This window comes from Procambarus clarkii, chromosome 56, assembly GCF_040958095.1.
Source record: "Procambarus clarkii isolate CNS0578487 chromosome 56, FALCON_Pclarkii_2.0, whole genome shotgun sequence".
Lineage (NCBI taxonomy): Eukaryota > Metazoa > Arthropoda > Malacostraca > Decapoda > Cambaridae > Procambarus > Procambarus clarkii.
Window position 1 is genome coordinate 32,539,396 of NC_091205.1, and position 26,765 is coordinate 32,566,160.

Sequence of the window (26,765 nt, forward strand, 5' to 3'; positions counted from 1 at the left end):
CACAAAACCTTTTCTTATTTTCAAAATGTTTTAAAAATGGCATTTGATTGTTTTACTCACGTTTTAAATTACGTTTTATACATGTGTGTTTTGAGACAGTGACACAGAGACAGAGAGGCAGAGACTGAGAGGCAAAGAGGCAGAAACAGACTGAGAGGCAGAGACAGAGACGCAAAGACAGAGAGGCAGAGACCGAGAGGAAGAGACAGACAGGCAGAGACAAAGAGGCAGACAGAGAGGCAAAAATGCACAGACAAAGAAGCAGAGAGGCAAAGACAAAAAGGAAAAGACATAGAGGCAGAGAGAGAGAGAGAGAGAGAGAGAGGAAGAGACAGATAGGCAGAAACAGAGACAGAGTCAGAGACAAAAAGGTAGAGACATAGAGGCAGAGGCAGAGAGGAAGAGACAGATAGACAGAGACAGAGAGGCAGAGTCAGAGATAGCAAAGACAGAGAGGCAGAGACAGAGAGTCAGAGGTAGAAAGGCAGAAGCAAAGGCAGAGGCAGACAAGCAGAGGCAGAGATGCAGAGGCAGACAAGCAAAGACAGAGATGCAGAGGCAGAGGCTCTAATCTCCTAGGACTAATCTCCTACAGCCAAGTCCAACGGCTCTAGGTTTTACAAACACCAGCTAGGACACAAACACTAGCCACCCTGCCAATGTACTGACAACCCAACATATCACACACCCAAACAAACGACACACATACGCAAATCCATGGTGGACAGGCCATCGAACTTTCAAACCTCCACTTCTTCCTGAATTTTACCTCCCTATCCCTCTACCCTCCCCCCATTCTTTCCAAACCACTTTGGACATCATAGGTAAAGCTGAGACAGAGAGGCAGAGACAGAGAGGCAGAGACAGAGAGGCAGAGACAGAGAGAAAGAGTCAAAGAGAAAGAGACAGATAGAAAGAGGCAGACAGAAAGAGACTGAGAGATAAGGCGAGAGACAGAAAGAGACGCGTGGGCAGGAGACTGGACGAGCAGCATGATGACATGTTGTAGCACTGGCAGCGAAGGGAAATCTGGCTGGCTCCTGGCCTGGGTCAACCCACACACACCATTTCTGACCTCAAGTTGACTCACATTTCACTGACAGAACCTCCCATACACACCAACCAGTGTTTATAATAATGTTAATAACTAACACACCAACTGTTAAAATAATAATTTACCTAAGAGTACTTTCCACACACACACACACTACAGAATCTCAAACACCATGGGCCATAAACACACCAAGAACACACAACACACCCACCAAACCCACGCCATACACACAAACATGCACCATACACACTAACATACCAAACATACACAAACACACACTCATACACATCAAGCACAAACGCACATAATAAACACTCACACACACTAAGATACCAACCGAACACACATAAAAATACCAAACAAACACATGCTTTCCAAACACATATACACATACCAAACACACACACACACACAAAAGGCAAAACGTTTAAATGAGAGCAGGAATGAAGAAGAAATCATTTTTTTTTCTACAGAGTGATAGGTGTAGGCAGACCAATAAAGTTGTACATAAAGGCAAACCAACAAAATCATTAGACAGAGGGGGAGTGAAAAATAAGAAGAGGGGGAACAAGTTCCTGAAGATTGCGTACACCAACATAGATGGAGTGAGATCGAAGATACTGGAGTTAAGTGATGTAATACAGCTGCAGACACCAGACATTGTTGCACTCACGGAGACAAAACTTGAAGATGGATATTTTAAATGAGGTCATATTCCCAAGGGGCTACTCAATTTGGAGACGAGACAGAAAAATTAGGAAAGGCGGTGGCGTTGCTGTGCTGGTGAAAGAACACCTAAAGGTGAACGAAATAATGACTGCCAATCCACAAGAAGTTGACATAATAGCACTAGAGATCTGCCATGAGGATGATAAACTAATGATCATAAATGCATATAGTCCACCGCCAAGCAGCACATGCTCAAAGCAGGAGCTAGATAGTAAACGAGAAGGTCTTATAACAATAATGAGAGAGATCATAGCGAGAGCGGATAACGATAGATCACGACTGTTGATAGTCATCGACTTCAACTTGAAATCCATAGACTGGGAAGCATATGAAGCAAAAACAGAAGATTTTTGGACCTGTAAAATTGTTGACCTCATCCTGGAATCATTCTTGTATCAACATGTTAAACAAGCTACGAGGATGAGGGAAGGGGACGTTCCTTCCATGCTAGATTTGATATTTACCAGGAAGGAGGAAGAAATATTTGACATTCAGTACCTTCCTCCCGTAGGTAAAAGTGACTATGTTTTTATGGGAATATATTATGCAATACGTTATAATCTGGAAGAAAATATCAAGGTTGATGCAATTGAAAAAAATGACTTTAGGAGAGGACATTATGGCAACCTTAGAAAATTTTTTAGTGAGTATAATTGGACAGACTTGTTGCTAGGCAAGAAAGTGAATGAGATGTATGTCAAGTTTTGTTACATATATGATAAAGGCACAAAAAAAATTATACCAAAACAGAGATGCAGAACTAGGAAACAGGATTGGTTCAACAGAAATTGCGAGACGGCCAGAGACCAAAAGACACAATAATGGAATCAATATAGGAAGAGGCCAAACCCCGAAACATACCAGCGATACAAAGATGCGAGAAACAACTACACGGCAGTGAGGAGAGAGGCAGAAAGAAATTTTGAAAAAGGGATTGCAGACAAATGTAAAACAGAACCAGGTCTATTCTTTAAATTCATAAACAACAAATTGCAGGTAAAGGATAATATTCAGAGGTTGAAAATGTGAAATAGATTCACGGAAAATGAAAAGGAAATGTGTGAAACATTAAACGAAAAGTTCCAAAGTGTGTTTGTACAAAATGAAATCTTCAGGGAACCAGATACAATAAGAATTCCAGAGAACAACCATAGGGCACATAGAGGTGTCTAGAGACGAAGTGGAAAAAATGCTCAAGGAGCTAAATAAGAACAAAGCAGTTGGTCCATATGGAGTTTCACCATGGGTTCTGAGAGAATGTGCACCTGAGCTCAGCATTCCACTTCAACTGATTTTTCAGGCATCCCTGTTTACAGGAGTTGTAGCTGATGTGTGGAAAAAGGCTAACAGAGTTCCAATCTACAAAAGTGGAAGCAGGAAAGACCCCCTTCATTATAGACCGGTATCATTGACAAGTGTAATAGTCAAAGTTTTGGAAAAAAAAATTAACCCTAAATGGGTAGAACACCTGGAGAGAAATGATATAATATCAAACAGACAGTATGGTTTTCGATCTGGAAGATCCTGTGTATCGAATTTACTCAGTTTCTATGATTTAGCAACAGAGATATTACAGGAAAGAGATGGTTGGGTTGACTGCATCTATCTGGACCTAAAAAAGGCTTTCGACAGAGTTCCACATAAGAAGTTGATCTGGAAACGGGAAAACATTGGAGGGGTGACAGGTAAGCTTCTAACATGGATGAAAAATTTTCTGACTGAATGAAAAATGAGGGCAGTGATCAGAGGCAATGTATCGGACTGGAGAAATGTCACAAGTGAAGTACCACAGAGTTCAGTTCTTGCACCGGTGATGTTTATTGTCTACATAAATGATCTACCAGTTGGTATACAGAATTATATGAACATGTTTGCTGATGATGCTAAGATAATAGGAAGGATAAGAAACTTAGATGATTGTCATACCCTTCAAGATGACTTGGACAAAATAAGTATATGGAGCACCACTTGGCAAATGGAATTTAATGTTAATAAATGCCATGTTATGGAATGTGGAATAGGAGAACATAGACCTCACACAACCTATATATTATGTGAGAAATCGTTAAAGAATTCTGATAAAGAAAGAGATCTAGGGGTGGTTCTAGATAGATCTAGGTTCTAGATCACCTGAGGACAACATAAAGAATATTGTGCGAGGAGCCTGTGCCACGCTTTCTAACTTCAGAATTGCTTCTAAATACATGGATGGCGATATACAATAGAAATTGTTCACGACTTTTGTTAGGCCAAAGCTAGAATATGCAGCGGTTGTGTGGTGCCCATATCTTAAGAAGCATATCAACAAACTGGAAAAGGTGCAAAGACATGCTACTAAGTGGCTCCCAGAACTGAAGGGCAAGAGCTACGAGGAGAGGTTAGAGGCATTATATATGCCAAAACTAGAAGACAGAAGAAAAAGGGGTGATATGATCACTACATACAAAATAGTAACAGGAATTGATAAAATCGATAGGTAAGATTTCTTGAGACCTGGAACTTTAAGAACAAGAGGTCACAGATTTAAACTAGCTAAACACAGATGCCGAAGAAATATAAGAAAAATCACTTTCGCAAACAGAGTGGTAGACGGTTGGAACAAGTTAAGTGAGAAGGTGGTGAAGGCCAAGACCGTCAGTAGTTTCAAAGCGTTGTATGACAAAGAGTGCTGGGAAGACGTAACACCACGAGCGTAGCTCTCATCCTGTAACTACACTTAGGTAATTACACTTAGGTAATTACACACACACACACACACCACACAGACAAACATACCACACACAAAAACATTTCAGCACAGACAAAAACACAACAAACACACACACACCACATAAACATACCAAACACACCAAACGTACAACACACATAAACACAAACACACACACACATACACACCAAGCACACAAATATGCCAGACACAAAAACAAACAAACAAACACACACAAAAAAACACAAACACACAAATACATTCCAATCCCAGAAACATACTAAACACACACATAAACACATCAAATACGTACCCAAACTTTCCAAACACATACAAACACACCAAACACACAAACACACCAAACACACACAAAACACAAACAAACACTCACACAAACACACTAAACATAAGTGTGTTTTGTGTTTGTGTTTGTGTGTACCACCTCATAATAAATACAAACATAACGATCACACAAACTCCATTTCGCCAAGCACAAACAAACAAAAAACTCACAAACAAACATCAACATAAACAAACACACCAAACACACAAAAATATTCCAAACACACACACACACATACTAAACACACACACAAAATATGTACACAAACATATCAAACACACACAAACACACCAAACACATGCACACACCAAATACATACAAACACACACACAAACCACACATCAAACACAAACAAAAACACACCAAAAACATACACACACACACACACACACACACACACACACACACACACACACACACACACACACACACACACACACACACACACACACACACACACACACACACACACACATACACACACACACACACACACAATGCAACACACACAATACCTTTCGGTATGCTAACCAAAAGGTTAGCATACCGAAAGGGAAACTATGAGGAGATAAGAAAATGCCTAGCAGATATAGCATGGGAAACAGAGCTCAGGGAAAAGACGGCCCAAGATATGATGGAATACATCACGCAAAAATGCAAGGATGCAGCAAACAAGTTTGTCCCAGTCCAAAAGGAAAACAGTGAAATGAAGATGAGAAACCCATGGTTTAATCAGAGATGTAGGCTAGCTAAGCAGCAAAGTAAAAGGGCATGGAGAAACTATAGGAATAACAGGACACTGGAGAGCAGAGAAAGATACCAGAATGCCAGGAATGAATATGTTAGGATGAGAAGAGAGGCAGAAAGACAATACGAAAATGACATCGCAAGCAAGGCAAAGACTCAGCCTAAATTGCTGCATAGCCACATCAGGAGAAAAACACAGTAAAGGAACAGGTTATGAAATTAAGGTTAGGGGCAGAAGGATTCACTACAAACGACAAGGAAGTGTGTGAGGAACTGAATAAGAAATTCCAGGAGGTCTTCACCTTGGAGCAAGGAGAAATCCCAGAGATAAGAGAGGGAATAGCTAACCAGGAACCACTGGAAGAGTTTGAGATTACCAGCGGGGAAGTAAGGAAGTGTTTACTAGAATTGGATGTGACAAAGGCTATAGGTCCAGATGGAATCTCCCCTTGGATACTAAAGGAAGGAGCAGAAGAACTGTGCCTCCCGCTCTCCATGGTGTATAACAAATCACTGGCAACAGGGGAACTGCCAGAAATTTGGAAAGCAGCTAACGTAGTCCCGATATACAAGAAAGGGGATAGACAGGAGGCACTGAATTACAGGCCAGTGTCCCTAACCTGCATACCATGCAAGTTGATGGAGAAGATTGTGCGAAGAAAGCTAGTGGAACATCTGGAGCGAAAGAACTTTGTAACACAGCATCAACATGGATTCAGGGATGGCAGGTCCTGCCTCACAGGGTTACTTGAATTCTACGACCAGGCAACAAAAATAAAGCAAGAAAGAGAAGGGTGGGCAGACTGCATATTTTTGGATTGTCAGAAAGCCTTTGACACAGTGCCACACAAGAGGCTAGTGAAAAAACTGGAGATGCAGGCTGGAGTGAAAGGGAAGGTACTCCGTTGGATACAGGAATACCTAAGTAACAGGAGACAACGAGTCAGTGTGAGAGGTGAGGTCTCAGATTGGCGAGACGTTACGAGTGGAGTACCGCAGGGGTCAGTCCTTGGACCTATACTGTTTCTGATATATGTAAATGATCTTCCAGAGGGTATAGAATCGTTTCTCTCAATGTTTGCCGATGATGCAAAAATTATGAGGAGGATTGAAACTGAGGACGATAGTAGGAGGCTACAAGATGACCTAGACAGACTGAGTGAATGGTCCAACAAATGGCTGTTGAAGTTCAACCCGAGTAAATGCAAAGTAATGAAACTAGGTGGTGGAAATAGGAGGCCAAACACAGGATACAGAATAGGAGATGAAGTACTTAATGAAACGAACAGAGAGAAAGATCTAGGAGTTGATATCACACCAAACCTGTCTCCTGAAGCCCACATAAAAAGAATAACGTCTGCGGCATATGCGAGGCTGGCTAACATCAGAACAGCGTTCAGGAACCTGTGTAAGGAATCATTCAGAATCTTGTACACCACATATGTAAGACCAATCCTGGAGTATGCGGCCCCAGCATGGAGCCCGTACCTTGTCAAGCACAAGACGAAGCTGGAAAAAGTCCAAAGGTATGCCACTAGACTAGTCCCAGAACTAAGAGGCATGAGTTACGAGGAAAGGCTGCGGGAAATGCACCTTACGACACTGGAAGACAGAAGAGTAAGGGGAGACATGATCACAACCTACAAAATCCTCAGAGGAATCGACCGGGTAAACAAGGATAAACTATTCAACACTGGTGGGACGCGAACAAGGGGACACAGGTGGAAACTGAGTACTCACATGAGCCACAGAGACGTTAGAAGGAACTTTTTCAGTGTCAGAGTAGTTAACGGATGGAATGCATTAGGCAGTGATGTGGTGGAGGCTGACTCCATACACAGTTTTAAATGTAGATATGATAGAGCCCAGTAGGCTTAGGAATCTGTACACCAGTTGATTGACAGTTGAGAGGCGGGACCAAAGAGCCAAAGCTCAACCCCCGCAAGCACAAATAGGTGAGTACAAATAGGTGAGTACACACACACACACGCACACACACACACACACACACACACACACACACATCTCAAGTTGAGAGGAGGGACCAAAGAGACAAAGCTCAAACCCCGCAAGTACAATTAGGTGAGTACACACACACACACACACACACACACACACATACACACACACACACACACACACACACACACACACACACGTAATAATAGGCATTAATTAGGCATAATAGTAGGCATTAAGGAACAAACACAAACAAGCCCAGTGGAGAGGAGAGATAAGGACAAAAATGAGGTTAATGAGATCTGAACACTTTAGCTCGGTAACGACTCAGCATAGCGTCGTTCCTTTACTAGAGGGTAGTCCGGTAACGACGCAGTATTGCATCGACTGTGGCGGCAAATTGGAGGCGCAATAAGGACAGTGACTGACTGATTAAGGTGGTATTCACAAGTGAGAGAACAGAAGAGGACTTGTTAGAAAGGAGGAGCAGACTAGCATATGTACAGAAGTTCTAAAAAGTATTCCTGCAGAGAATATGACAAGGAACGAGGTAATGAGGGCAGCAAGAGCAAGGAGGGAGCGCAGGGAGAGAGAAAGGAATCAGGGAGTCTCAACCCCGAGCCCTACAATCCCAGAGGGGAGTGGGGAACCCTCCACAAGCAGCTCAACAGACGTAGTGAGAATAGCACCACCCCCATCTGCCACCCCATAGATGTCCTACATGCTCCAACCCCTGGTGCCCAAGGTGCCCACCAATGGCACCCTCCCCCCACTTCCCCCTTCTCCCCCACCCCAAGCCCTCCCTTCTCCCCCACCCCCAAGCCCTCCATTCTCTCGCCCCAAGCCCTCCAGTATCCCCCAGCCCCTTGAGCCCTCCCTTCACCCCCACTCCTCTAAGCCTTCCCTTCTTCCTTATTTCCCTCAGCACTCTCTTTCCCCAACCACCCCCCCCCTAGCCCTCCTTCCTCTTCTGCTCCCCATTCCCCCCAAGCCATCCCTCCTCCCATTTTCCCCAGAACCTCCCCCTCATCCCCCCAAGCCTTCCCCGCTTTTCACCCCCCCAAGCCCTCATTTCTCCCCTAACCCCCCCCCCCCCCCTTCTCCCAAGCCCATCCTCCTGCACCACCATTCCCGTACCAGATCTGCCTAGCCCCTTGCACACCCCAAATCCCCCAGGTCCTCCTTCATAGGCCCTCCCATTTCTGTCCCTCCCTGTTTCCCTACTTCAGGAGAAGCAATAGGACCTGAGAAAGGACAGAAGAAAGTCAGTTTCAGGGTCATGTACTCAAACCTAGATGGGATCACAAGCAAGGCAAGTGAACTCAGAGAAAGAGCACAAGAAGTGAACCCAGATATAATCGGACTCACAGAAACAAAACTCTCAGGAATCATAACAAATGTGGTGTTTCCCAGGACTACACAGTAATTAGGAAAGAAAGGGAAGGAAGGAGAGGAGGTGGAGTGGCCCTACTAATGAGAAAGAAATGGAGTTTCAAAGAGATAGTTATCCTGGGCTGCGAGGGATTTAGAGACTACATAACAGGCACCATGACAATGGGAGGACCTAAAGTAATAGTAGCAGTGATATATAACCCTCCACCAATGACAGAAGACCCAGGCAAGAGTATAACAACAATAACATGGCAGTTAACACAATAATTGAAAGGGTAACCTCTGCTGCCTGTAGAAATAGATCCCATCTGCTCATCATGGGGGACTTCAATCACGGAAGGATAGACTAGGAGAACAAGGAACCACATGGAGATGAGGAAACATGGAGAGCCAGACTAATGGAGGTGCACAAGAAACTTTTTAAGCCATCATGTGAGGGAGCCCACAAGGATGAGAGGAAATGAGGAACCAGCGAGACTCTACCTAGTCTTCACTCTGAACGACACCGACATAAGGGAAATCGGATTCGAGGCCCCCAGAAGAAATGAACGACCACAGTGTACTAGTGTTTGAGTATCTGATTGAAGAAGGGTTATTGAACTCGAGGAAGGGTACTGAAAACAAAAGGCTGGTATTCCGAAAGGGAAACTATGAGGAGATAAAAAAATTCCAAACAGATATAACATACGAAACAAAGCTCAGGGGAAAGAGGGTACAAGAAATGATGGACTACATCACGCAGAAGTGCATGGAAACAGCAAACAAGTTTGTCCCAGTCCAAAAGGAAAACAATGAAATGAGGATGAGAAACCCATGGTTTAATCAGAGATGTAGGCTAGCTAAGCAGCAAAGTAAAAGGGCATGGAGAAACTATAGAAATAACAGGGCAATTGAGAGCAGAGAAAGATACCAGAGTGCCAGATATGAATATTTCATGTTGAGAAGAGAGGCAGAAAGACAATACGAAAATGACATCGCAAGCAAGGCAAACACACGTCCTACATTGCTGCACAGCCACATCAGGAGAAACACAACAGTAAAGAAACAGGTAATGAAATTAAGGATTGGTGCAGACGGAGTCACTACAAACGACAAGGAAGTGTGCAAGGAACTGAATAAGAAATTCCAGGAGGTATTCACTATAGAGCAAGGGGAAGTTCCAGAGATAAAAGAGGGAATAGTTAACCAGGAACCACTAGAAGAGTTTGAGATTACCAGTGGGGATGTAAGGAAGCTCTTGCTAGAAGTGGATGTGTCAAAGGTTATAGGCTCAGATGGTATCTCCCCTTGGATACTAAAGGAAGGAGCAGAACCACTGTGTCTGCCACTCTCCATAGTGCACAACAAATCACTAGCAACAGGAGAACTGCATAGAATCTGGAAAGCAGCTAATGTATTCCCGATATACAGAAAGGGGGATAGACAGGAGGTACTGAACTACAGGCCAGTGTCCCTAACTTGTATACTATGCAAGGTGATGGAGAAGATCGTGAGAAAAAACCTAGTAAAGACATCTGGAGAGAAGAGACTTCGTGACAAATCGCCAACATGGGTTCAGGGAGGATAAATCTTGCCTGACTGGCTGAATAGAATTCTACGACCAGGTGACAACGATTAAGCAAGAAAGAGAAGGCTGGGCGGACTGCATTTTCTTGGATTGTCGGAAAGCCTTTGATACAGTACCGCATAAGAGGCTGGTACATAAGCTAGAGAGACAGGCAGGTGCTCCAGTGGATAAGGGAGTACCTAAGCAATAGGTAGCAGAGAGTTACGGTGAGGGGTGAGATAGATTGGCGTGAAGTCACCAGAGGAGTCCCACAGGGTCTGAACTCGGTCCTATCTTGTTTCTGATATATGTAAATGATCTCCCGGAGGGTTTAGATCCATTTCTCTCAATGTTTGCTGACGATGCCAAAATTATGAGAAGGATTATGACCGAGGAGGACTTCCTGAGGCTTCAAGAAGACCTAGACAAGCTGAAGGAATGGTCGAACAAATGGTTGTTAGAGTTTAACCCAATCAGACGTAATGTAATGAAGATAGGTGTAGGGAGCAGGAGGCCAGACACAAGGTATCATCTGGGAGATGAAATTCTCCAAGAGTCAGAGAAAGAAAAAGACTTGGGAGTTGATATCACGCCAGACCTGTCCCCTGCAGCCCATATCAAGAGGATAACATCAGCGGCATATGCCAGGCTGGCCAACATAAGAACGGCATTCAGAAATTTGTGTAAGGAATCATTCAATACTCTGTATACCACATATGTTAGGTCAATCCTAGAGTATGCAGCCCCAGCATGGAGTCCATATCTAGTCACGGATAAGACTTAACTGGAAAAGGTTCAAAGGTTTGCCACCAGACTAGTACCCGAGCTGAGAGGTATGAGCTACAAGGAGAGACTACGGGAATTAAACCTCACTTCGCTGGAAGACAGAAGAGTTAGGGGGAACATGATCACCACATTTAAGATTCTCAAGAGAATTGATAGGGTAGATAAAGACAGGCTATTTAACACAAGGGGCACACGCACTAGGGGGACACAGGTGGAAACTGAGTGCCCAAAAGCCACAGAGATATTAGAAAGTACTTTTTTAGTGCCAGAGTGGTTGACAAATGGAATGCATTAGTAAGTGATGTGGTGGAGGCTGATTCCATGCAGAGTTTCAAGTGTAGATATGATAGAGCCCAGTAGGTTCAGGAACCTGTACACCTGTTGATTGACGGTTGAGAGGCAGGACCAAAGAGCCAGAGCTCAACCCCCGCAAGCACAATTAGGTGAGTACAATTAGGTGAGTACAGGCTGGAGTCCATACCTAGTTAAACACAAGACAAAGTTAGAGAAGATTCAGCGGTATGTCACCAGGCTCGTTCCGGAACTGAGAGGAATGAGCAACGAGGAAAGGCTAAAGGAGCTGAACCTCACGTCCCTGGAAAACAGAAGAGTAAGGGGAGACATGATAACCACCTACAAAATTCTCAGGGGAATTGACAGTTTGGACAATGACAAACTCTTCAGCACGGGTAGGACATGAACAAGGGGACACAGGTTGAAACTTAGTACCCAGATGAGCCACAGAGACGTTAGAAAGAATTTGTTCAGTGTCAGAGTTGTTAATAAATGGAATGCACTAGGAAGTTATGTGGTGGAGGCTGACTCCATACACAGTTTCAAATGTAAATACGATAGAGCCCAGTAGGCTCAGGAATCTGTACACCAGTAGATTGGCGGTTGAGAGGCGGAACCAAAGAGACAAAGCTCAACCCGCGGAAGCACAATTAGGTGAGCACAAACATACACATACAGAAACATGCACAAACTCAACCACTTACACACACACACAATAAGTATTTGTTTATAATTTAAATTGAACACGTATTCACCATCATGTCGAATCGGCTCTGATACCCAACATACCCAACATGAACTTTAACAATGGCTTTGTTGCTGTTGACTATTCCTTTTCACAATACATACTTAAATGTTCTAACCTTCTTAACAAATGTGATTTTTTATTCCTACCCTTTTCTTATTCGTATCTTTCTTCTTACTCTTATATTTCTCTTACTCTTTCCCTCCTCTTATTCTTACATTATTCCTATTATAACCTTATTCTTACATTCATCCCATTCTTACCTTATTCTTTTTGTTTTTATTTATGTATACAAGAGTTCTTACATTCTTGTACACCCTAGAACACGCATAGCGTTTCGGGCAATTCCTTAATCCTAAATTTCACACACCCACATTCTCAGGAAGCAGGCCGTAGCAGCTGTCTAACTCCCGGGTACCTATTTACTACTAGGTGAATAGAGGCATCAAGGTGAAAGAAACTCTTTACAATTGTTTCCGCCTCGGCCGGGGATCGAACCCGGACCCTTAAAACTACGAACCCCGAGCACTATCCACTCGGACGTCAAGTCACAGGAATTCAAAAGACTTCTTATATTCATCATATTCCAATCTATTTCTATATTCATACTATTCTTTTCTTATTTTTACATTCATCTTAGTGTTACATTCATGATATTCTTGCATTGATCTTATTTTTACATTCATCTTATTCTTACATTCATCTTATTCTTACCTTATCCTTACATTTATCTTTACATTAATCCAATTATTATTTTATTCTTACACTCATCCTATTCTTACCTATTTCTTACCTTTAATCAAAGTCCTACATTCATCCTAGTCTTACTTATTCTTACATTCATGCTATTCTTACCTTATTCTTACATTCCTCATATTCTTACCTTATTCGTACATTCATCCTAGTCTTACCTTTTTCTTACATTCATGCTATTCTTACCTTTTTCTTACATTCATCATATATTAATTTATTCTTACGTTCATCCTATTTGTATCTTTTTCTTACATTCATCCTATTCTTACCTGATCCTCCCCTATCTTTTCGCTCTCTTACCTTATATATTTGTCAAGAACATCCTGTCCTTTATTTCGGGCTATTCACGCCCGTGCCACCTTTTGGGTGGCTTAATCTTCATCCATGACACAATCCTCTCCTTTTACACGACTTGTCAATGGTCCAGGACGAACTAAAATGCCGTCGTTTGTTCACTTTCTGATATGTGGTTTGTCCATCATAACCTTAAGCTAATCTAACCTTAGTAGATAGTAGATAGTTATGTAGTTGTGCTGAATCCATTCCAGTGAGCGGAATTCCTCCCTGAGGACACGTACATATTTGTACACAACACAGAAAGTCTGTAATTTATAATACTGAAGGACAGAGAAAATACTTGCAACATTGAGGTCATCAACTTGCACTGAAAATATGCATCAATATGCTTGCAGGAGAGCGAGAGCAGGACGTGCACCACAGGTGGAGGAGTGTGTGTGGAGGCCCGGGCTGACTGTCTCGCCATCCTCACTGAATATGATGACTGCCTTCATGGCGCCCGATGCTGCCTCAGTGAGTATATTTATGTTATACACATGTTATCACCGATATATACACCCAGACGTGTTCCCGGCTTCTCGATGAATATAAACTGAAAGATTACTTTAGTTTTCAACTATGCCCAAAACTAGAGTATACCTGCTTCTGGTATGCTGCTTGTTGCTTATCAGGAAGGAATTCATGGTTGTCTTAATAACCTTCCAAGGTTGATAGGCCTTAAGCCTAACACCAAACCAAAGAGTTAAGTGGAACACACATAGACCATAAAATTCCAGTGAATATCTTAGTGTATGGAAGTCTTGTAGTGGATCAAACACTGTACTTATATTCAAACGTTTACCCAGCCAATTTATAAATAAATACACTTTAGTGTGTCTCAGTTGATACATTTAGTAAAGTGTTCCTTATCTTTACTACTCAATTACAGATTAATTATTGTGCTTCATTGGACTGAAAAGGTTTACTGATAAACTTCTTTTAAACATTGTTCACTTTGTTACACGATAGACTTAACTGATCAAGAACTGACATATATTCAGCAAAATTAATCTGAACAATACTCTGTTAAAATATATAAAAAGTCGAGGAGAATAGAGAGGGTAGCCATCACATTAAATCAGGAATACATGTAGGGTATGAAACAAACATTTTAATTTATTTGACCACAACAACATTTTATGATGTCGTTAGCAAAGAAAACATTAATACAAAGTGAAGTCACATTTACATGATGTATCAATGTTAACTGATGCCACGTGAAATAAGAGAAGCGTTGGAGGTAGAATTCCTGGGCCACACCCAGAGTGAATGAGGACAAGGTTTAAAACAACTGATTGGCCTTCAATGGAATCCACTGGACCTCTAGAGGATTCAGTTCAATCCCAGGTTGCATTAGTTTTGGCCATATCGTGGTGTACTGGCCTAGGGCGTGTGCTTGGGAGTACCAAGTTTTCGGGTTCGAATCCCCTATTGACTTTCTCAAAACATAATAGTTACCACAATAGACGAAGTTTTTAATAGCAACACCGATGTTCCACGTGAATACATTAACGGAATGTAAACAGCATATCCTTCATATGTTAGGGTTCTTTGGTTAAATTTTATTATCGTAGTTTTAATATCTAAATAATATATTTCCAAAGAAATTCTGATTATGGTAAAAAAATCGATGGTGTTGTAGGCTGATAAGATTTCTGACGCTGTCCATGAGCTCAGATCTACGTATACAAATGTCATCTGTATTCTTAGACGTAACACATCCTAATGTTAGAACATACTTTAACATTCGACACCAGGTGGCTCATTTGAGATCGAGAGACTTGACGTTCTACTTTTAACCAGCAAATACATTAAAAACTCACCGACGATCAGACAATATGGCTACAATACTCACCATTCACGTGGAGAGGCACATGTGGGCATTGCAATTTCTAAATAAACCCAACAATAAACTCGAACTTTACAGATACCTTTGGCATCACAAAGACTTCATGACCAACAATATACATACATAAGAAGAACCATTTACATAAAAATTAACCATTTACACAAAATATACTCTCCCACCGTCGGCCGAGCGGACAGCACGCTGGACTTGTGATCCTGTGGTCCTGGGTTCGATCCCAGGCGCCGGCGAGAAACAATGGGCAGAGTTTCTTTCACCCTATGCCCCTGTTACCTAGCAGTAAAATAGGTACCTTGGTGTTAGTCAGCTGTCACGGGCTGCTTCCTGGGGGTGGAGGCCTGGTCGAGGACCGGGCCGCGGGGACACTAAAATGCCCCGAAATCATTTCAAGATATAACCTGTCACTCTAATAGCAGGCCTCAACCCTCAACATCATATAATACACCAAAGCATTAATCTCCCTAACAATTTAATTAATTTTTTTACCAGATTTTATACCGATATATTCACCCACTGGATCTGTTAGGCCTGATTTTAGCTTTACGAAAAGACTAGGAAATCATCTTCATCACTACATATCACCTGGATCTCTCACAGGACCTGATCACGTTCCAATGACCATATACCACTCTAACAACCCAGTTCACTTTCAAAAAATACCTTATTCTTCATCCAAAAGTGCTAAATGGGATGTATTACATTAAGCAAATATTATAGTTGTCTACGGTGATACTTAAAGCTGAAAATTCTTGAGTTCCTTATTTGAAATGTTGAAGCGTAATGATAACTCTTATAACAGTCCATTTCAGTAATTCATATTAAATAATAACAGTTAACACAAAAACCTTTAATTAGAATGAAGTAAAATGTAATATTTATGCTACTCGATTCTTCAATATACAATCTTTTATTTACGTGAGATTTCTGCTTTGGATCAATCTTATTCTTGGAATATAAAAATTATATTTGTTTCCCATATGATATCCATCGATCCTGTTGCAGTTCTTTAAGAAGCGTTTGAGACCACTTTATTATAACAAAATACATGAGAATGATCCGCCTGACCACCTGCGTGTATTCCTCTTGGCAGCAGCTTGAGCTTTACATCTGATGCTTGTGTCAGTATACACCAACAGTATGAATCAGTATGGCACACTTGACTTCTCATGGTTATTATCAGGAAGCCTTTTAGGTTTGTAATGCATTCCTCAGCCAATGACACAACAGAGTACTGTACTAACTTAGTTAATATACAGTGTACCATCCTCGATACGTAATATTAAAGAATTACTGTAACACCCAGATGGACAGTTAAGAGTATGTAATCTCTGTGAAGGTCACTTGTACTTGTTGTGTATGTGCAAATGTTTGTGAATAAACTTTATTAATGTATGACTATTAATTTTAATGAGTAAATGTTCATCTCTTCACATTCTCATTTAAGGATATTTATTTTTTTCAAGAAGTTATGTGTAATGTCTGATAACATTTCCGAATATTTTGTTCAACTTAAATGTAAATAATTTATATATGATATTAAGTAAGGCATTTTACTGTTTAACATTTGACTGGTGTTTTTCACAGTGGAGGACCTTGGGTCAAGACGGCTTCAGCGGGAGAGAAGGGAAGGTCTCAACAAACGTTCCAGAGGCGACGACAACTCCGCAAGAGTACCAAGAGAACACAATAAAACACACAAGAAAACTAACAAGAAAATACGTCATAACAGAAATGAGAAGAAAAAGGGCAAGGAAAGTCAAGAGAGCAAGAGGAATGGAAGAAAGAAGAACATTGTGGGAGGTGGTAAGATAACCGGAGCTGACCGTCGTAGAACACGAGGTAGAAACCACAAACCTGGAGGAAAAGAAATGACACAGCGTCGCAGAGGACAAGGAAAAGTGGGACAACTTAAGCCAAGTATTAAACATCTACGGAAACAAAACACAAATAAGCTAAACAAAAACATTGAGAAGACCAAATATCGCAAAAAACATGTGAAAAATATGAACAAATTAATGAAAAAGAAAACAAGCAACACACAAAAAGAAAGAAGGAAAGGACATAAAGCAAATTCAAAGATTAAACGGAAACGTAAACAAATAAATGGTATACGTAAACAAATGCACAAAAACAAAGGAAAGACAATGCGGCAAAGAAAACCAAATAAAGATAATGAAAACAGGCGAATGGATGAGAGTAAACGTCTCAAAATGCTAAACAAAGTGAAGAAAAACAAAGGAATGGAAGACAACAAACGTGGCACAAGACCAAAGAAAGTTAAGGGAATCAAAGGAAAAATACAAATGGAAAATACTAAAGGTAAGAGAGAACGTAGTAAAAATAAACAAATTAAAGGAAATGTGAAAATCAAGAAACAGAAAAGAAAATATGCAAAGAAAAAGGCTAAAGGAAGAAGAAAGGATCAAGACATGAACAAAGTGAACCTACGGAAGAAGATCCTGAGCGAAGGAAGGAGGAAAGGTAGGTGTGGGTCTGGTTAACTAGAACCAACAGAGGGAGGAATAGTGACAGACCGCAAGCCAAGAAATACTACGGTGAAGTAAGCACAGCTAAAACATATATAATAAACACAAACACTTGTTAACCTTTTACCAACTGTTCAGATCTTGAGCAGCTTATGGTCTCTTCGCTTAAAATGTGAGCGTTCATTATCACACCCTCAACATGTTGTCATAATGCAAACTCTGGATTTCCCTCTGGTGGTGACCTGCTATTTTGATGTGGGGATGTGTGCTTACTTCCCTAGATGAACCTTAATGTGCACATGGTGCTGAGCTTCATCCTTCAGCCTTTTAACCTTCAATATCATTATATACGTGTACCCGGATATATTGGCTTAAGTCGTATCTACATTTAAGTCCGAGTTAAAAGTTTGCCTCCACTATTTCACTCCTCAATTTATTCCTTTTGTTTGACTACTTTGATAAAAAAAAGTTATTTATAGTTCTTGTGGCTTATTCGAATATTTAGTTTGCAAGTGCCCTCCGGTTCGTGGCACACCCATGTTATGGGGGCTAACTATCAATTCCCAAGAGAGCTTTGTATTTCGTGATCATTCTGTAATTCAATGACATGCAATGTATTAAAAATGCTATCTTGAAGCTTAAGCCTCAGCTTCGACACAAGTTTATTAAAATTTTTATATATGATAGGATTTATTCTCCATTCAAGTGCAGTAAAAAATTTAAATGAGCCGACATAGGCTGTTGACTTAATACTATAAACTTGAATGGCCTCACCTGTGTTAAAGAAATTTTATGTTCCCTTCACGGAAGGGAATACCTGTCCTAAACACTTTTAAAGAACCAGCGTTGGTATCTTCTCCTACTAGAAGCTCTTTGTGTAGATTCGAAAGTAAAAGGCGTGACCTTAAGTCTTGAAATGTAATATTTAAAAAAAATAAAAAAATAATATCACTGTAGTGACAAGTGATTAATAGGATCAACAGCTACTCGTCAATAGGTTAATATTAGATCTAAAAGGAAAAAAAAAATATTATACTTGATTATTTTTGTGTTTTTGACAAATTTCTTTGTCCAACATATTTATGGTCAAGATCAGTAGTGTTTCAAAAACTATCAAGATAAAAAGAAATGAAACTGCAGAAGGCCCGTGGTCCTACACGAGGCAGCTATTTATATCAATCCAAACTTATTGATATGTTTGTATAACTTATACTTGAAACAATCCATCTATCCCAATAATTTGTTCCCAGAAATCAACAATCCAAACTTATCCAATTTTAGCCATTATTTCGTATTCTATTTTGTATTGATAAACACAATGTTTGATGTCATTATTTTAAGGCATATATAATGCATCCAAAATTATAAGGGATTGCAAGAGACATAAAGGCTTATTGGAGAAATACTTAGGCGTTTAACGGAAAGAGACTTAAAGGCTTAACATAGAGATACTTAGATACAAGTTAACCATACGGGGATGTGGGTGTGAACCAAGATAGACATATGTTTGTGTCACAGCCCTGCATCCTCGTTCATCCAGATATAAAATATTATCCCGTTTTAAAGGAAAGTAGACTGGCCAGAGACTATTTAACCAATACAAGTTGGTTTTCTCTGCTTGGTACTACCCAACCACTTAGACTGGACGATAGAGCGACGATCTCACTTCATGGAGGTTTCAGTCCCCGACCGTCTAAGTGGTTGGGCACCATTCCTTCCCCTCCCTCGCCCCATCCCAAATATTTATCCTGATCCATTCCCAGTGTTATATAGTCTTAATGGCTTAGTGCTTTGTTCTAATAATTCCGTCCCTCAACTTGGTACTAGGCTGTGGTAAGGTTTCCATTGATGTAATTGCTCCCTCCATGGTACTCAGCTTGCCAGTTTTATCGGTTTTCTCAGTTTGGATCGTACAAGTCATATTGGCTGGCTTAAATCTTGCTGAAAATACACGTGTATATATTGTGTACAAAAGTATTACAATGTGTAAAGCCTGGGGTGGAAATTTACGACGAAAACATTGGAAGTAGACAAAAACACTGGCATAGTTAAAGGTGTAGAATAACTTTTATATTCTGAGATTATATAATAACCGAGGTTTTGTCTCCAGCTTCCAAGGACACTCTGGGAAGACCAACCTTGGGTGAAGGACATCGTTTTAGACAGAATGTGAAGTCATATGGACTTGTCGATGACAAAAGAAGTAAGTATCTCCTTGTTTATATGTCCATTTTACCCTGACAACGTTACTGTGACTCGTAACGAGCATTACCATGACCACATTGTGACTGTGTTGTGTGTTACCATGACCACATTGTGACTGTGTTGTGTGTTACTATGACCACATTGTGACTGTGTTGTGTGTTACCATGACCACATTGTGACTGTGTTGTGTGTTACTATGACCACATTGTGACTGTGTTGTGTGTTACCATGACCACATTGTGACTGTGTTGTGTGTTACTATGACCACATTGTGACTGTGTTGTGTGTTACCATGACCACATTGTGACTGTGTTGTGTGTTACCATGACCACATTGTGACTGTGTTGTGTGTTACCATGACCACATTGTGACTGTGTTGTGTGTTACCATGACCACATTGTGACTGTGTTGTGTGTTACCATGACCACATTGTGACTGTGTTGTGTGTTACCATGACCACATTGTGACTGTGTTGTGTGTTACCATGACCACATTGTGACTGTGTTGTGTGTTACCATGACCACATTGTGACTGTGTTGTGTGTTACCATGACCACATTGTGACTGTGTTGTGTGTTACCATGACCACATTGTGACTGTGTTGTGTGTTACCATGACCACATTGTGACTGTGTTGTGTGTTACCATGACCACATTGTGACTGTGTTGTGTGTTACCATGACCACATTGTGACTGTGTTGTGTGTTACCATGACCACATTGTGACTGTGTTGTGTGTTACCATGACCACATTGTGACTGTGTTGTGTGTTACCATGACCACATTGTGAAGCTCCAACCCAACTAAGAGTCTCCTCACCCACCAAGAAAAAAGTCTCCACTCCAGTCAAGAAGACACAAGCCGTCGGGAAAATCAGCACTGTAAACACTAACATGGACTCAATGATTCCACTATAACGGAATAATGAACAATCTCAAGATTATGCAATGGAATGCAGGCGATGAGTCACAATAACGTGGCTGAAGTATGTTGACCAGACCACACACTAGAAAATATGCAATATTTATATCAATATGCAATATCAATATGCAATGGAATATTCAAGGATTCAAAAACAAAGCGAAAACACTCAGAGCAGTGCTTTTCAAGGACAACACTGGTATTGTTCTACTTCAAGAAACACTCACCAGGACTGAAAGAATATCAATATCCTAGGTTATCAAGGTTTCCACTGCCCTATGGCACAAGGTCACACCAGAGGCAATTCAATTCTAGTAAGAAATCATATCAATGCCACGGCAGTCACAGACCTGCCTAAATGTGGCGAGAACGTCGAAATCTTGGGAGTTAATCTCACTATGAGGAACTCAATGCTGTCCATCTTCAATGTATACAGGAGCCATAGAGAACACGACATGGATCTCTCAGCAATCTTTGAAATAGCAGTCACTACACCTACTATCATCTCTGGCGACTTCAACGCTCATAGTGAATTACTACTTGATTCACCAAGAACCGACGCCAACGGAAGACATATTGAACACCTTTTTTATGAAGTGCCTGAAATCAGGTTGCTTAATTCGACGGAACCAACCCACACTGGTGGGGGAAAGCTGGCTCTCACGTTTGTTACTACCAGTATTTATGAGTTGTGTCATTTGTCAGTTGATCATGTTCTGACCCGTGACCACTTTGCCACAAAAACAGTTATTAATATATAGCACTACCTCCCAGACCTCCAGCTCCCGAGCCCGGATGGGACTTTATCAAAGCAGATTGGAGGAAGTTTCAGGAATCTCTCGAAACTTGGCACCAAAACTACACTCCTCCTGACAACACCGAAGAAGTGGAAAAAGATTTAGTAAATGCAATGCATAGAGCAGCAAATTACGCCATCTCCAAGAGGAAAACAATTACCCAACAACGTAAGGACCATTGGTATTACTGTGATAGGATCAAAGAACTACATAACAGACTAAATGGTGCACGAAAGAATTTTAGAAGAGATAGAGCCGAAGCTAATCTGGGACTTCTTAGAGCTGTCCGAGATCATATGCACGAAGAAACAGCAAAAATCAGAGAGGGGAAATGGCTCGAGTGGTGTGCCAAGCTAAATCAGCATACATCCTTGGGTGACATCTAGAGGCAGATCAACAAGGCCAAAGGAAAATCGCCTCATGCTCCTCCGCATTATGTTCATCCAGAACATGAAGCAGAAAGGTTAGCAAATCTATTTGCTTCAAGAGCTAGTTCCACTCAACTTCCTCAAGCAACTCTGACTCACCAACAAAGACTTAAAGCAGCAAGATGGAAAAAAAGTAGATGATGCTTTAGCCTTACCTGACGAACTGGACCAACCTTTCAATCTGAAAGAACTCAGAAGCGCTACAAAGAAAACTAAAAATACAGCTCCAGGTGATGGCAAAATCCCTTACAACATGCTAGCCAAGCTAGGAGAAAGAGGAGAAGAAGCCTTCTTAAATCTCATCAACAGAGTATGGGCAACAAGAACTCGACCACTCTCTTTAAACAGTGTAATTATAGTTCCCATTCAAAAACCTAAAACCCAGGAAATCCAATACCCATCTCATTAAAAAGCTGTCTGGCCAAAACTGCAGAAAGAATGGTCCTTAATCGAATTGAATGGAAAGCTAATCCACTACACCAATATATGTTTACTTACAAACATATTTATTTAATTTATATAAATATATATATATATATATATATATATATATATATATATATATATATATATATATATATATATATATATATATATATATATATATATATATATATATATATATATATATATATATATATATATGTCGTACCTAATAGCCAGAACGCACTTCTCAGCCTACTATTCAAGGCCCGATTTGCCTAATAAGCCAAGTTTTCATGAATAAATGTTTTTTCGTCTACCTAACCTACCTAACCTAACCTAACCTAGCTTTTTTTGGCTACCTAACCTAACCTTACCTATAAATATAGGTTAGGTTAGGTTAGGTAGGGTTGGTTAGGTTCGGTCATATATCTACGTTAATTTTAACTCCAATAAAAAAAAAATTGCCTCATACATAGAGAAAAGGGTTGCTTTATCATTTCATAAGAAAAAAATTATAGTAAATATATTAATTCAGGAAAACTTGGCTTATTAGGCAAATCGGGCCTTGAATAGTAGGCTGAGAAGTGAGTTCTGGCTACTAGGTACGACATATATATATATATATATATATATGTCGTACCTAGTAGCCAGAACGCACTTCTCAGCCTACTATGCAAGGCCCAATTTGCCTAATAAGCCAAGTTTTCATGAATTAATTGTTTTTCGACTACCTAACCTACCTAACCTAACCTAACCTAACTTTTTCGGCTACCTAACCTAACCTAACCTGTAAAGATAGGTTAGGTTAGGTTAGGTAGGGTTGGTTAGGTTCGGTCATATATCTACGTTAATTTTAACTCCAATAAAAAACAATTGACCTCATACATAATGAAATGGGTAGCTTTATCATTTCATAAGAAAAAAAATAGAGAAAATATGTTAATTCAGGAAAACTTGGCTTATTAGGCAAATCGGGCCTTGCATAGTAGGCTGAGAAGTGCGTTCTGGCTACTAGGTACGACATATATATATATATATATATATATATATATATATATATATATATATATATATATGAGTATGGGTTCGAGTCACTTCTGGGGTGTGAGTTTTCAGTTATATATATATATATATATATATATATATATATATATATATATATACATATATATATATATATATATATATATATATATATATATATATATATATATATATATATATATATTTATATATATATATATATATATATGCGAACAAGCCTGAATGGTCCCCAGGACAATATGCAACTGAAAACTCACACCCCAGAAGTGACTCGAACCCATACTCCCAGAAGCAACGCAACTGGTATGTACAAGACGCCTTAATCCACTTGACCATCACGACCGGACATAATGAGGTGATAGCCGAGGCTATTTGAACCACCCCACCGCCGGCACTCGGATAGTAATCTTGGGCATAGCATTTTACCAATTCACCTCATTCTTTGGGGCACACGTGAGGAACACAAATGCAAACAAGCCTGCATGGTCCCCAGGACAATATGCAACTGAAAACTCACAACCCAGAAGTGACTCGAACCCATACTCCCAGAAGCAACGCAACTGGTATGTACAAGACGCCTTAATCCACTTGACCATCACGACCGAACATAATGAGGTGATAGCCGAGGCTATTTGAACCACCCCACCGCCGGCACTCGGATAGTAATCTTGGGCATAGCATTTTACCAAATCACCTCATTCTTTGGGGCACACGTGAGGAACACAAATGCGAACAAGCCTGAATGGTCCCCAGGACAATATGCAACTGAAAACTCACACCCCAGAAGTGACTCGAACCCATACTCCCAGAAGCAACGCAACTGGTATGTACAAGACGCCTTAATCCACTTGACCATCACGACCGGACATAATGAGGTGATAGCCGAGGCTATTTGAACCACCCCACAGCCGGCACTCGGATAGTAATCTTGGGCATAGCATTTTACCAAATCACCTCATTCTTTGGGGCACACGTGAGGAACACAAATGCGAACAAGCCTGAATGGTCCCCAGGACAATATGCAACTGAAAACTCACACCCTATATATGTGTGTGTGTGTGTATATCACGAAAATAAACACGTGATTAAGAATGTGACAATGTCAGACCACGGAGGAAAAATGAAACAGGAATTTCCTTAAGTACTTTCGTATATTAAATACATCTTCAGAAGGACCTTCTGAAGATGTATTTAATATACGAAAGTACTTAAGGAAATTCCTGTTTCATTTTTCCTCCGTGGTCTGACATTGTCATATATATATATATATATATATATATATATATATATATATATATATATATATATATATATATATATATATATATATATATATATATATATATATATATATATATATATATTAATAATAAGCTTTAACAGGGTGTAAAATCACGAGAAGGTGCAAGAAACACGGTGGCAGATGTGATGAACGGTGCTCAGCAGGGGAACGTGAGGTCAAGAAGGGTTGTGAGGGCTCCTCCAGCTGCAGATGCTGCGCCCCGCACAAGGCCAGTGAGTGTACTGCGCAATGCTTTCTTCATCCTTAACATTATAGTATGGATAATTACTTCATATTAGTTGGTGTTTTTCAACTCTTTTTGTGGAGTATAAATGTTAAGTTAATGTGATAGGCCAAACTGACGAGCTCAAACTGACTTGATTTATCATCTGATGGCAGTTTGCATCATTCTATTCTTTTAACACATCACCAGTGATTTACATTATATGATATTTTTTTATATATCATTACACTTTTTACAGTATTTTATTTGTTTTATGTATAATTATACAAAAACTTTCAACATACAGTCTGTCAAACAATATTTTTATAGCGCATTCAATATATGTTATAATATTGCAAGGGTAATATGTGCATGTAGAATTTGTGTTTGTTATGTCCTTTAATTATGCTCAGTGTTGCATGAAACTGATGATGTTGTCGGCGAAGTCAGTTGATCAGGTTGTGTAGCCAAATTACTTCTTATGTGCAGCAAGTCTCTGTATTTGTACACTAAACTCTTAATTAATGCTCGCATGCCAATATTTTTTTATTATTTTTAAGTTAAAGTTTAAAGCAAATTAAATATTTATTATAATGCGACTTTATTAAAAATATGCGGAAACATTCTTGTCTGCTTGTATTAACAATTTGTTAAGATAAAATATGAAACTCTTTGTGTCTACGATGTAAGTTAATTAGAAAAATAAGAACGGATGGAACTACAGTTCTATCAGTCTTTAGCAAATGAATAATCACTAGTAAAGCCTTGTTGATGTTGAAGCAGATATTACTCGACTGCTACATGACTACTGTCGTACAATAGATATGTACTGAACTTTTAAAGCATCATTGCAATACTGTATTTATAATATGACACCATATTCGTTGTCATCCTAAACATACTTTTTGGCAAATGCTGTTGATTTTTCTTGAGTACGAGTACATGAGATGTGCACTAATCTCTTGTAAGTCAGTGCAATTTAAGTTGACTTCATAGGACGACAAATGTTTGCAATAACTGAAATATATTCTTGCAGAGTGCAAAACCAAGAAAAAGTGCAAGAAACAGAAGGGAACCTGCAAGTCTAAGTGTGGCCGAGAAGAGCGAGAGATTAAGAAGGGCTGCAGTGGTAGCAAATGTCGGTGTTGTGCCGCCCACCATAACAGTACGTGTTGACTGGCTCATCGTATATTAGTTGTCACCTCATGTGCCACAATTATAAACATATTATTATTAAATATTATTTGTATTTTACAATAAATACAATATCTAGTGTTTATTACCAAGCCGCAAGAAACGCCATTAATAATAATAATTAAAACAGTGGAATATGAACTTGGCAATAGTTGATCATATAGCAACGATGTGTATCTGGGCTGGTTGGTAATTTATAAGTCAGTATATGTATATTATCGATGTGTAGATCCTAAGATGGTGAACTACACATCGTTCGGTAGTTCATTCTAAAGAACTATTTGAATCACAGCATCAGCATACTTTTATGCTCTAACCATCTTAACAATCGCGATCTGACGTAGCTTTGCCCATGTTGGTCATTCCTACTCCTTATATTATTCTTACCTTCCCTCCAATTCTTACCTTTTTTTTCTTACACTCATCAAATTTGTCATTGATCATATTCATACATCCATCATATTCATACATTCATCATATTCTTACCTTATTCTTACATTATTC

General features: G+C 40.0%; 1 protein-coding gene across 1 annotated transcript; it reads left to right on the forward strand.

The window, feature by feature from the left end:
* The first annotated feature begins 9,982 nt into the window (after positions 1 to 9,982).
* On the forward strand, positions 9,983 to 26,243 carry LOC123749885 (ABC transporter F family member 4-like). The gene is made up of 4 exons (XM_069306135.1): positions 9,983 to 10,208; positions 16,843 to 17,739; positions 19,855 to 19,947; positions 26,104 to 26,243. Exons 1-4 carry the CDS (start codon positions 9,983 to 9,985, stop codon positions 26,241 to 26,243), a joined length of 1,356 nt encoding a protein of 451 aa, XP_069162236.1.
* Positions 26,244 to 26,765: the final 522 nt, after the last annotated feature.

Bases quoted from the DNA above. Each gene is read 5' to 3' on its own strand.
- LOC123749885 (XM_069306135.1), top strand. From the start codon at position 9,983: ATGAAATTAAGGATTGGTGCAGACGGAGTCACTACAAACGACAAGGAA. The intron at 17,740-19,854 runs GTAGGTGTGGGT...TTTTGTCTCCAG, and splicing joins GAGCGAAGGAAGGAGGAAAG to CTTCCAAGGACACTCTGGGA. The intron at 19,948-26,103 runs GTAAGTATCTCC...ATATTCTTGCAG, and splicing joins ACTTGTCGATGACAAAAGAA to AGTGCAAAACCAAGAAAAAG.